This window comes from Crinia signifera, chromosome 3, assembly GCF_055691185.1.
Source record: "Crinia signifera chromosome 3, ASM5569118v1, whole genome shotgun sequence".
In the NCBI taxonomy this organism is placed as follows: Eukaryota; Metazoa; Chordata; class Amphibia; order Anura; family Myobatrachidae; genus Crinia; species Crinia signifera.
The window spans coordinates 316,507,469-316,521,278 of record NC_139219.1 but is presented as its reverse complement, the minus strand read 5'-3'; the positions used below and the strand labels follow the sequence as shown (position 1 = coordinate 316,521,278).

Sequence of the window (13,810 nt, the reverse complement as noted above, 5' to 3'; positions counted from 1 at the left end):
TAAAATTGCTTGTGAACAAACATGTTTAAATATTTTAATATATATGATTTTTCTGTGTCATAAGCAGATGTAGGAATCCTTTGCTATAGAGATGTGATTGCAATAATGTGAATGGTGGCATTTTACATCCAGAGTGTAGTAAAATCCCATTCATAGCAGATCAGAAAGTGTTACAGTTATGTATTTTGGGTACTATACAAAGATTGTGTGCTAAATAGTGGCCATGGCCTTAGAACATCGCTGGCACATCCTTGTAGCTCTTAGATGTGGTTTATATAAGTTTAGCAAAATTAAAAAATGTAAATGTTTGTATTAGAGTGAAAACGTTGACACATGTCGACTTGTGTAGATTGAGTGTGCTGCTGTTTAAAGTATATGAAAACACTTATTGAATGGGTATAAATGTTTTAAAAATACCTACCTTAGCATATATAAGCAGGTCTTAAAATGATTCTTACCTTAAATTAAACCAACCTTTACATGTAGAGAAGTGTAGAAAGATATGCTTCCAATGTGTTTGAGTGCTGTGTGTGGCTTGCAGGAAGTGAAATAATGGTTTTTACTTAATAGGCTGCAGCATTGCTTATTACATTCAGGTGTATGTGTTTGAGTAGTAATCAGCGTTTTAATTAGCAGACCCAGCCGTCCGCTGTCATGCGGTATCTGTAGGGGTGGTCTGAGGTGGCGGTTGGCGGCCACCTGTTTTGTGTCCGAAATGAACGGTGCTTTCTCCGATCGAGTGGTAGTAGCACCGTACATTTATTGTACACACCCCCGTGTATGCCCATGTTTACGCCCAGTTTCCCTCATTATTTCGGCCGCTCCCCTCAACACGCCCCTATGCCTCCCACAATGACCGTACTCTTGCGGACAGGTTTTTTCGCACAGAAAGACCCGTCCGTGAGCATTGTGGAGTCGTCGCGCCTGCGCATTGCAGATGGTACACATGCGCAGATAAAAAAAAACCCGGGACGTACGCGTACGGCCCAGCCGCACGAACCAGAATAAAGCCCAGAATCACAAGAGATATAATTAGCTCCACCTGTGAATCTTTTAAAATGTGCCTGAATAATCTGTGCACCTGCTGGGTGACCTGGAAAACGTTCACTGTTGGGGGTACTTGAGGACCAGGGTTGGGAAGCACTGGTCTACATAGACGCTCAATCGATCACTGGAGGCCAGAAGGTAAATCTGCACCTGCCAAACTTGTGCAAGTTTTGGTGGTGGGATCGGACAGGGCTGCCGAAAGGTCGGCCAGGCCCCAGTAAACTAAATGGAGGGGGCATGGCCATGCCCTTGCGAAGAAAAAAATACTTTGTTTGTGCGGGTGGGTGCACATCCACTCAGGGAGAGAGAGGACATTGCTGCCACTGCAGCTGCCTCTCTCACCAGCCCAGCACACAGCACTGAGCAGTATATGCTGGGCTCGGGGAGAGCGGCTGTGCTGTTGTGGCAGCCTGTCCTCGCTTTCCCACTGCCTGGCTATCTGCAACAGGGAAGGGGGGCCCCTTCATCAGATCTGGGCCCAGGTAAAAAAGTACCTGCTCCCTTCCCCTCTCTGCACCACTGGGGATTGATGGTGGTGTCCAAAGACACACCAGGTGGTATATATTATCTGTGCATGCCAAAAGTGGGCACTTCAGTTCTTACATATTCATACACAGGGATGTACACTAGGAAAGGACTTTGTAGTTCAATTTGCAGAAAGCCACACATGGGAGATCACTTAAAGAGGCAGCTACTGCACCTACCACATCAACGGGGGCTTATAACCCTAAAAGTTTGGGACTGGAAATGTCCTGTGCATACTGTAGTGTCATTTATGTCACTTACGTAAATCCTTCATTTTCTGCAGGGGACACAGGTCATCCCCCTGCTGACGTCGGTGCTGTATGACAAGGATTACTTTGAAAAACCAGAAGAGTTTTACCCAGAACATTTTCTAGATGCCAGCGAAAACTTTGTGAAGAATGAAGCATTCATGCCGTTCTCAGCTGGTGAGTTCCATCTGATATCATCTTATATATTATTTCTAAAACGTATTTTTTCCTGACGCTCCCTTTTTCTCCCTTCATGCTTAACCAAAATTGATAAATAATGTACCATTTGAAAATTTAATTTAAAATTGCACATTGTTTTGTTTACAAATCGAAGTTAAAATTGGCTAAACTCCGCTCATATTCTCTACCTTCCTGCTGCACTGTGGAGGTTATTCTGGTTAACACGTTTGCATGTGAATTCGCACGCAAGGTGTAATTTATCTAATTACGCATTTGCTACTGCCGCAGTGCGCATGTGCAGGTTTCATAGTTCATGCACGCTCGCACCCTTGCACACAAAAATACACTTGTGAACGAGCACACTCAACGTAGGCTTGATGTGGGAGTTTCTTTGGGCGTGGCTTCCCAAGAGGGCAGAAATGGGCGGAAACTGGAGCTTATACAAGGGAGTGCTGGGTGGTGGCTTCGCAACCTTGCGTGAACACTTGCAGTGCACTTACAGTGCTAGAAAAAAGTGACTCTCAGGTCTCGCAGGGCAGCAGCATAGTGGACCAATGTTCGCAACACCAATCAGCAAGCACAATAGCTAAAATACAAGCACCTGCACACAATACTCACCCATCCACCATACAAGTTTCACTCATTAACCAATTAAGTAACCACATCTACTCAATAAAGGCACATGGTAAGCACACAATTGCACTGTAAAGATTTTTACCTTTCATGCTTCATATGTTTATTTAAAATATATATATATTCTACAAAATACAGTGCCATGCAGTGCCATTGCTCTATTGTATCCTGTTATCTAGTGATTTTGTATTTACTCTGTGTACTAAGTTCTGGCTTTTATTCTCAGAAGCAGATTTATTATTTTTAAAAGTATTCCTGGTTCCTTTCTTATTAAATGCAAAGACACATGTAATCCACTGTAGCACTTGCTAAAGACAAAATGACGGAAGGGTCTGTTGGCTATTAGAGGCATATAGAGTATGCAGCAACGATGTATGTGGATACATCTGTATGTGAATAATATTAATCCCTGATCCACTTTTTATATATTAAATACAAACAAGACACATTGCCTAATCCACACACACAATTACAGTTGTAATGCAATGAAAAACCCGTGCCCGACAAAATATTTTTTAAAAAGCTAATAAACCATCGCTCAGTACAATATTTTAGGAACAAAAACTAAAATTAAATTATACCATCATGAGGAACATTATTCCACCATCATGAGGAACATCATGTCATTAAATAAAAAGTTGAGTTTGGCTGCATGCGTATGGTTGGAGTTGCAAATTAATTCACCCACAGAGCATGTCCGCACACACGCACAGTGCCTGACCTTGCGAACAGGGCAATGTGCTTGTGAGCACGCAAGTGTGCATGTAGTTGTGGCCAGCAGCACTGGTACATTACCGCCAGTGCTGCTCCCAGACTGCTGTGCAGTCTCTATGCCCCCCACCTGACACCTAAAGCAGAGCCCCCTCAGTTACTTCTGACTTACTTAACCAAAATCAATAAATTGTTAGGACTCGGGGACCCGTGGGTGCACGGACCAGTGCAAGTCTGGTGACCACACGGGATCCCCAGCATCCAGTACCTGTGCGGGCTTCCCATAGGGAGGACAGTAGCAGGCGGTCTCCGGCAGTGTCTGTAGGGCGAAGTGTACGCTGGACACCGGGGGTTGCTAGGCAACCTCCCCGACGTTCTCCTTCTGGCGCTCATCAGAACTATCGGCTGGCTGCCTAGCAACAGGGGATGCTAAGTTACTAAGCAGCCTGTTACTTAGCAGCCAGGATGCTGTCATATTCACGCCCAGCCAGGTGCCGGCTCATTATTATCAGGGGCTGGTCGGCTGGCTGCCTGGCCATTGGTCCAGATCCTCCTCTTAAGGGGGCTGGACAGGATGTCACATGCCGGTGATAGTATCCTGCGCCTCAGCAGGATAGCTGGAGTGATGTGAATGCTGCTTCCACTCTACAGGGACTTGCTTCTCATCTAAACCCCTTAGGGTTTCCACCTGCCTTCTTCTGTCTGGTGTCATGAGTAGCCTGAGGCTGTAGATAGGTGACCTCACTTGCATGTCAGTGGCCCTAGTGGAAATTGGGCATTAATCCTCCCTTTTGGTTTGTGTGGGGAATTACCTCTTCAGTTGTGCGCAGCACAACTCTATTGTTTGCGACGAGGTCGCCTGGTTTTGGTTGTGATGGAGTCGCAGTATTCACGGTATCAATTATTTCTCTCTCCCGTACCCGTGTAATTACTAGGATTTATACGTTAGCGTTATCCTCCTTGGGCTGGGATTCAGTTTATTTAGATTCTCCTCTTGGACTTCTCCTTGGCGGTTGCCGCGGGCTTGTTACATCATAACACCTGACTGCACCAGAGCTAGGGCGGGCTTAACTCGCCCTTTCAAACGTGGTGGTTATAGGCGAAGCCTAGCATTCTGCAGCCCACGTCCACCAGTCGGTGAGATCCAATAGAGTCAGGGTTGAGGATAGCATAACTGGTCACTCTTAGTGTGTATTCAGTTACCGCAGTTACACAAGGGATCGTAACATAAATGAGGTACCATTTGAATAATTACGTTCTACCCTTCTAAAGAATTGTTCATTTACAATTTCACATTGTATTGTTTGTTTACAAATTGATGTTAAATATGGTGTTGGGGTACCACATATTTCCCTGCTGGAATAATGAGTGTCCCCATGCATTGCGTAACATAAGGAAAGAAAAGAACCATAATAACATTTAAAAACAGTTTTAGATTTCACAATCTATAGCATAGCATACTCATAACAATGGAAGAAATTATACTATAACATTTACCATAACCATGTCAGTTTACCATATAACAGTAACATTAAATATTTCTGTTAATTACACTTTCTTGCAAAACTATTACAAACTGATACATTTGTTACATAATAAGCTCCACTCCTCCACCTTCCCACTACTCCGGGTATGCTAACTGTATGAAAAACATGGGGATACTCCGATCCACTCAGTGTATGAAAAACATGGGGGATTCCTCCTGCTAATAACACTAGCAGCACTGCTACATTACTGCCAGTGCTGCTATGAGACCGCTGTGCAGTCTCTTTCCCCCCACCTGACAGCTAAAACAGAGCCCGCTCAGCTACTTAGAGCTCCTGCAGCTCAGCCTCATTGTAGGATGCATGCACATGATACACTGCCCCAGTCAGGACCTGGCCGCTGACACCACATCCAGTCTGGCAGCAGAGCCCCAGAGCTCTGTGCCACTGCAGCAGGATGAGCACAATCACAACTCAAGCTGGAGTACCAGACACTTCCCTTCTTGCAAAGCCCGGGCTGGGGATAAAGAGTTGGGCATACAAAAGGCAGCATGAAGAACGGCTGCTTACCTTCCGGACCACAGGTGCAGTCAGCAGGGGTGATCACAGCAGAGGCCTCTATTCACAGGCCCTGATATGTCCTTCTCTGTCTCTGAAGACAGGTTGCCCAGAGACCTGGTCCCCTCTTCTATACAAAGAGGGAAGGGCTCCTCCTGACATGTCTAAACTTTAAGGGAAAAATAAATAAAACCTACCAGGTGGCCCGTGCACAAATTGGGATCCCTTTTTCTCCCTTCATCCTTAACCAAAATCCATAAATGAGGTACCATTTTAAAAGTTAAGTTCTCCTCTTCTTTCAGAACCACCTAGTAGCATATATTACATGTACATTGCTCACATATATCCACTCCATTGGGTAAGAGCTTGCTGTATAACCCCAATCTATTGATTCCTATTGGAGAAAGTGCACTATATATATAAAACTTACTTACTATTGATCTGCCACAGTATGACTATATTAGCTGCTGAGATGATCATGAGCCTGCCAGGTTCTCTACTACAACCCCTGGGCATGGACGATCAAACAGTGACTAATACTGTATATATATATGGTCACTTGAATTATTACTAACTGTGGATATAGGCTCTCATTCTGATCCATACATTCCCCTGCATGTTCGTACAGGGGAGCCATGGTTTGGGACAATTTTATTGGCGCTGGCGGCGCGCAGCTTTGCAAGTCAACCTGAATAAGGGCCATATTGTATACAGCTGTTGGAAAAGTGATATAACACAACACTGTAGAAGAGATGGCTAATAAAAGAGTTTTCAACAATTTGCACTAACTATCGCTGCAGAACTAGGATCACTATAGTGGTTGTTGGATTTGGGACACAGGATGGCCCTGCCTACAGACAGCTGACTGCATCATTTATTTGTCAACACCAAGCCTTTGTGCTTGTACAGCAATATCCATCAGTTAGACTCTAGCAGTTGTTCCTGGAATTCTGACTGAGAGTGTGACCGTATGTGTATATTATATATGAGAGTGTGACTGTATGTGTGTATTATATATGAGAGTGTGAGCTTCTGTGTATATTAAATATGAGAGTTTGACCGTATGTGTATGTTATATATGAGAGTGTGACCGTATGTGTATATTATATATGAGAGTGTGACCGTATGTGTATGTTATATATGAGAGTGTGACCGTATGTGTATATTATATATGAGAGTGTGACTGTATGTGTATGTTATATATGAGAGTGTGACCGTATGTGTATATTATATATGAGTGTGTGACCGTATGTGTATATTATATATGAGTGTGACAGTATGTGTATGTTATATATGAGAGTGTGACCGTATGTGTATATTATATATGAGTGTGACCGTATGTGTATATTATATATGAGAGTGTGACCGTATGTGTATATTATATATGAGAGTGTGACCGTATGTGTATGTTATATATGGGAGTGTGACCGTATGTGTATGTTATATATGGGAGTGTGACCGTATGTGTATATTATATATGAGAGTGTGACCGTATTTGTATGTTATATATGAGAGTGTGACCGTAAGTGTATGTTATATATGAGAGTGTGACAGTATGTGTATATTATATATGAGAGTGTGACCGTATGTGTATGATATATATGAGAGTGTGACCGTATGTATATGTTATATATGAGAGTGTGACCGTATGTGTATATTATATACGAGTGTGACCGTATGTGTATGTTATATATGAGAGTGTGACCGTATGTGTATGATATATATTGGAGTGTGACCGTATGTGTATGTTATATATGAGAGTGTGACCGTATGTGTATGTTATATATGAGAGTGTGACAGTATGTGTATATTATATATGGGAGTGTGACCGTATGTGTATATTATATATGAGAGTGTGACCGTATGTGTATATTATATATGAGAGTGTGACCGTATGTGTATATTATATATGAGAGTGTGACCGTATGTGTATGTTATATATGGGAGTGTGACCGTATGTGTATGTTATATATGAGAGTGTGACAGTATGTGTATATTATATATGAGAGTGTGACCGTATGTGTATATTATATATGAGAGTGTGACCGTATGTGTGATATATATGAGAGTGTGACCGTATGTGTATATTATATATGAGAGTGTGACCGTATGTGTATATTATATATGAGTGTGACCGTATGTGTATGTTATATATGGGAGTGTGACCGTATGTGTATGTTATTAATGAGAGTGTGACAGTATGTGTATATTATAAATGAGAGTGTGACCGTATGTGTATATTATATATGAGAGTGTGACCGTATGTGTATATTATATATGGGAGTGTGACCGTATGTGTATATTATATATGAGTGTGAGCGTATGTGTATATTATATATGAGAGTGTGATCGTATGTGTATGATATATATGGGAGTGTGACCGTATGTGTATGTTATATATGAGAGTGTGACCGTATGTGTATATTATATATGAGAGTGTGATCATATGTGTATGATATATATGGGAGTGTGACCGTATGTGTATGTTATATATGAGAGTGTGACCGTATGTGTATATTATATATGAGAGTGTGATCGTATGTGTATGATATATATGGGAGTGTGACCGTATGTGTATGTTATATATGAGAGTGTGACCGTATGTGTATATTATATATGAGAGTGTGACCGTATGTGTATGATATATATGGGAGTGTGACCGTATGTGTATGTTATATATGAGAGTGTGAGCGTATGTGTATATTATATATGAGTGTGAGCGTATGTGTATATTATATATGAGAGTGTGATCGTATGTGTATGATATATATGGGAGTGTGACCGTATGTGTATGTTATATATGAGAATGTGACCGTATGTGTATATTATATATGAGTGTGAGCGTATGTGTATATTATATATGAGAGTGTGATCGTATGTGTATGATATATATGGGAGTGTGACCGTATGTGTATGTTATATATGAGAGTGTGACCGTATGTGTATATTATATATGAGAGTGTGATCGTATGTGTATGATATATATGGGAGTGTGACCGTATGTGTATGTTATATATGAGAGTGTGACCGTATGTGTATATTATATATGAGAGTGTGACCGTATGTGTATATTATATATGAGAGTGTGATCGTATGTGTATGATATATATGGGAGTGTGACCGTATGTGTATGTTATATATGAGAGTGTGACCGTATGTGTATATTATATATGAGAGTGTGACCGTATGTGTATATTATATATGAGAGTGTGATCGTATGTGTATGATATATATGGGAGTGTGACCGTATGTGTATATTATATATGACAGTGTGACCGTAAGTGTATGTTATATATGAGAGTGTGACCGTATGTGTATATTATATATGAGAGTGTGACCGTATGTGTATATTATATATGAGAGTGTGATCGTATGTGTATGATATATATGGGAGTGTGACCGTATGTGTATGTTATATATGAGAGTGTGACCGTAAGTGTATGTGTATATGATATATGAGAGTGTGATCGTATGTGTATGATATATATGAGAGTGTGACCGTATGTGTATGTTATATATGAGAGTGTGACCGTAAGTGTATGTGTATATGATATATGAGAGTGTGACCGTATGTGTATATTATATATGAGAGTGTGACTGTATGTGTATATTATATATGAGAGTGTGACAGTATGTGTATATTATATATGGGAGTGTGACCGTATGTGTATGTTATATATGAGAGTGTGACCGTATGTGTATATTATATATGAGAGTGTGACCGTATGTGTATGTTATATATGGGAGTGTGACCGTATGTGTATATTATATATGAGAGTGTGACCGTATGTGTATGTTATATATGAGAGTGTGACCGTAAGTGTATGTTATATATGAGAGTGTGACAGTATGTGTATATTATATATGAGAGTGTGACCGTATGTGTATGATATATATGAGAGTGTGACCGTATGTGTATGTTATATATGAGAGTGTGACCGTATGTGTATATTATATACGAGTGTGACCGTATGTGTATGTTATATATGAGAGTGTGACCGTATGTGTATGATATATATGGGAGTGTGACCGTATGTGTATGTTATATATGAGAGTGTGACCGTATGTGTATGTTATATATGAGAGTGTGACAGTATGTGTATATTATATATGGGAGTGTGACCGTATGTGTATATTATATATGAGAGTGTGACCGTATGTGTATATTATATATGAGAGTGTGACTGTATGTGTATGTTATATATGGGAGTGTGACTGTATGTGTATGTTATGTACAAGTATATCAAGGGCCAATATAAGGAACTGTCACACACCCTATTTTCTACTAGAAAGGAATCTAGGACGCGAGGGCATGAGTATAGATTAGAAGAAAAAAGATTTCATTCAGCTAGTAGAAAGAATTTCTTTACGGTCAAAACAGTCAAACTCTGGAACTCTCTTCCCAGAGAGGTGGTAACGGCTGGCTCATTAAATGCGTTCAAGGCAAAGTTGGACAAACATTTACTGGAGAAAAACATCCATGGGTACAAATAAGAAATATAATTTGTCTGTAAAATACCAGAACCTACCAAATCAGCAATGGATATCTATACCAGGTTGAACTAGATGGACGCAAGTCTTTTTTCAGCCTTACCTACTATGTAACTATGTTATATATGAGAGTGTGACCGTATGTGTATATTATATATGGGAGTGTGACCGTATGTGTATGTTATATATGAGAGTGTGACAGTATGTGTATATTATATATGAGAGTGTGACCGTATGTGTATATTATATATGAGAGTGTGACCGTATGTGTATGATATATATGAGAGTGTGACCGTATGTGTATATTATATATGAGAGTGTGACCGTATGTGTATATTATATATGAGAGTGTGACCGTATGTGTATGTTATATATGAGAGTGTGACCGTATGTGTATGTTATATATGAGAGTGTGACCGTATGTGTATGTTATATATGAGAGTGTGACCGTATGTGTATGTTATATATGGGAGTGTGACCGTATGTGTATATTATATATGGGAGTGTGACCGTATGTGTATATTATATATGAAAGTGTGACTGTATGTGTATGTTATATATGAGAGTGTGACAGTATGTGTATATTATATATGAGAGTGTGACCGTATGTGTATGATATATATGGGAGTGTGACTGTATGTGTATGTTATATATGAGAGTGACCGTATGTGTATATTATATATGAGAGTGTGACCGTATGTGTATATTATATATGAGTGTGACCGTATGTGTATGTTATATATGAGAGTGTGACCGTAAGTGTATGTTATATATGAGAGTGTGACCGTATGTGTATGTTATATATGGGAGTGTGACCGTATGTGTATGTTATATATGGGAGTGTGACCGTATGTGTATATTATATATGAGAGTGTGACCGTATGTGTATGTTATATATGGGAGTGTGACTGTATGTGTATGTTATATATGAGAGTGTGACCGTATGTGTATGTTATATATGGGAGTGTGAGCGTATGTGTATATTATATATGAGAGTGTGACCGTATGTGTATGTTATATATGGGAGTGTGACTGTATGTGTATATTATATATGAGAGTGTGACCGTATGTGTATGTTATATATGAGAGTGTGACCGTATGTGTATGTTATATATGAGAGTGTGACCGTATGTGTATGTTATATATGGGAGTGTGACCGTATGTGTATGTTATATATGAGAGTGTGACCGTATGTGTATGTTATATATGGGAGTGTGAGCGTATGTGTATATTATATATGAGAGTGTGACCGTATGTGTATGTTATATATGAGAGTGACCGTATGTGTATATTACATATGAGTGTGACCGTATGTGTATGTTATATATGAGAGTGTGACCGTATGTTTATGTGTATATGATATATGAGAGTGTGACCGTATGTGTATGTTATATATGAGAGTGTAACAGTATGTGTATATTATATATGAGAGTGTGACCGTATGTGTATATTATATATGAGAGTGTGACCGTATGTGTATGTGTATATGATATATGAGAGTGTGACCGTATGTGTATGATATATATGAGAGTGTGACCGTATGTGTATATTATATATGGCAGTGTGACCATATGTGTATATTATATATGAGAGTGTGACCGTATATGTATGTGTATATGATATATGAGAGTGTGACCGTATGTGTATGTTATATATATGAGAGTGTGACAGTATGTGTATATTATATATGGGAGTGTGACCGTATGTGTATGTTATATATGAGAGTGTGACCGTATGTGTATATTATATATGAGAGTGTGACCGTATGTGTATATTATATATGAGAGTGTGACCGTATGTGTATGTTATATATGAGATTGTGACCGTATGTGTATATTATACATGAGAGTGTGACAGTATGTGTATATTATATATGAGAGTGTGACCGTATGTGTATATTATATATGAGAGTGTGACCGTATGTGTATGTTATATATGAGAGTGTGACCGTAAGTGTATATTATATATGAGAGTGTGACCGTATGTGTATATTATATATGAGAGTGTGACCGTATCTATATATTATATATGGGAGTGTGACCGTATGTGTATATTATATATGACAGTGTGACTGTAAGTGTATGTTATATATGAGAGTGTGACCGTATGTGTATATTATATATGAGAGTGTGACCGTATCTATATATTATATATGGGAGTGTGACCGTATGTGTATATTATATATGACAGTGTGACTGTAAGTGTATGTTATATATGAGAGTGTGACCGTATGTGTATATTATATATGAGAGTGTGACCGTATCTATATATTATATATGGCAGTGTGACCATATGTGTATATTATATATGGGAGTGTGACCGTATGTGTATGTTATACATGAGAGTGTGACCGTATGTGTATATTATAATATAATTAGGTTCTCTGTCACCTTTTCCCTTGTTCTAGGTAAGAGAACTTGTGCCGGGGAGAACTTGGCCAAAATGGAGCTCTTCATGTTCTTCACCAAGCTGCTGCAGAACTTCACCTTCCAGGCTCCTCCGGGGGCCACTCTGGACCTGACCCCTTCACCTGGGATTACAAACTCCCCTATAAGTCACATGATTTGTGCTGTGCCTCGTACATAAAATGGACTTATAACATGCTCTAGGAAAACCATTGAATATGTTCCTACTGTAGCTAGGTTTATAACAAAGAGTAAAACAATGAATATACTATGTGAGCGGGGGATGGGAACCCTTATCAAGCTCCGCCTATTCAAGGTGATAAAACGTTAAGCAACCATTGCCTATTTGTATTCTTATGATCTAGGACCAGTCCCAGTGTCTACCAGGTACTGTACATTGATATTAATATAGCTAGGAAGTGGAACCAGTAGAAGTGATAACAAAATAAAATACTACAGCATATCTATAGATTGTAAGCTTGCGAGCAGGGTCCTCCTACCATTTCACTGTCTGTATCTACCCAGTTTGTTTTATCCCTAGTTCTAATCGTAAAGTGCAATGGATCGTTCTGCGCTGTAAAAACTGCTCATAAATAAAAATACTTACCAAGTCTCCCTCAGGTTACTAAAGCGTCTATAAAATGATAGAGAGAATCGTATTGGTTGCTATGGGCAACATGCCCACTTTTCAATATTAGAAGCTTTAATAAATTTACACCTAAAAGTCTGCGAGAGCCTGTGGGGTTTATTTACTAAGATGGCAGTTGTATTGAAGATGGGATGTTACCCATATCAACCAATCAACAGCTACTCCTTATTTATTTATGTACAGTTTCTTATATAGCGCAGCAAATTCAGTTGCACTGTAAAATTGTAGAAATATTTTGCAGCATCTGGAAGATAATAGATAGAATCTGGTTGGTTTCCCATAGCAACATACCATCATCAATAGAACATTAGTAAACAAACCGCTGTGCCTCTCTCACAGTGCCAGACAATCTCCCTGTGCTTCCCACTTGCAAACTTCACATTTTAAGAGAGGGGAAGTGCCATGGGTACATATCGTCCAACCAACACTGTAAAATAACACTGATGGCAACATGAGTGGTGGAGCCATGGCGACAAGTATATGGCTCAACACCTCCCTACACAGTGGCGTAACTATGGAGGGTGCAGGGAGTAGAACTGCTATGGGGCCTGGGCCTTTCAGGGGCCCAAGGGCTAAGCAGGCATCCCCTGCTCCCATTAGACCTTTTTTATTATGTAGTGCCTCGGCAACGGCAGCGCCGTCCCGTCCCTCCTTTCTTCCTCTGCTCTCACCGTGCGCCGTGCCTCCTCTTCCCCCCTCTGCCAGCAGCACCTTTGGTCTGGCCAACGAAGGGGAGGAGCTGGTCTGGCTAATCCAGCCTCTGCTCTCCCAGACTCCCCCTCTCTAATGCTGCCAGGGCTCAACATCACTATCTGGTGACCAGCAAAAGGAATACGACTGCTGTCGCTGGCAGAGAACTGGCACGGTGCTGGAAGCCAG

The 13,810-nt window shown here is 40.2% G+C and overlaps 1 protein-coding gene across 2 annotated transcripts in view; it reads left to right on the top strand.

The window, feature by feature from the left end:
• Positions 1–12,895, top strand: part of LOC146064810 (cytochrome P450 2K1-like) — a 71,220-nt gene extending 58,325 nt beyond the window's left edge. For both annotated transcript variants that reach the window (XM_083178703.1, XM_083178702.1), the window contains 2 exons: positions 1,856–1,997; positions 12,285–12,895. In XM_083178703.1, coding sequence (XP_083034829.1) covers positions 1,856–1,997; positions 12,285–12,463 — 321 coding nt within the window. In that variant the 3' untranslated portion in view covers positions 12,464–12,895. The remainder of the gene's footprint in view (positions 1–1,855; positions 1,998–12,284) is intronic.
• Positions 12,896–13,810: the final 915 nt, after the last annotated feature.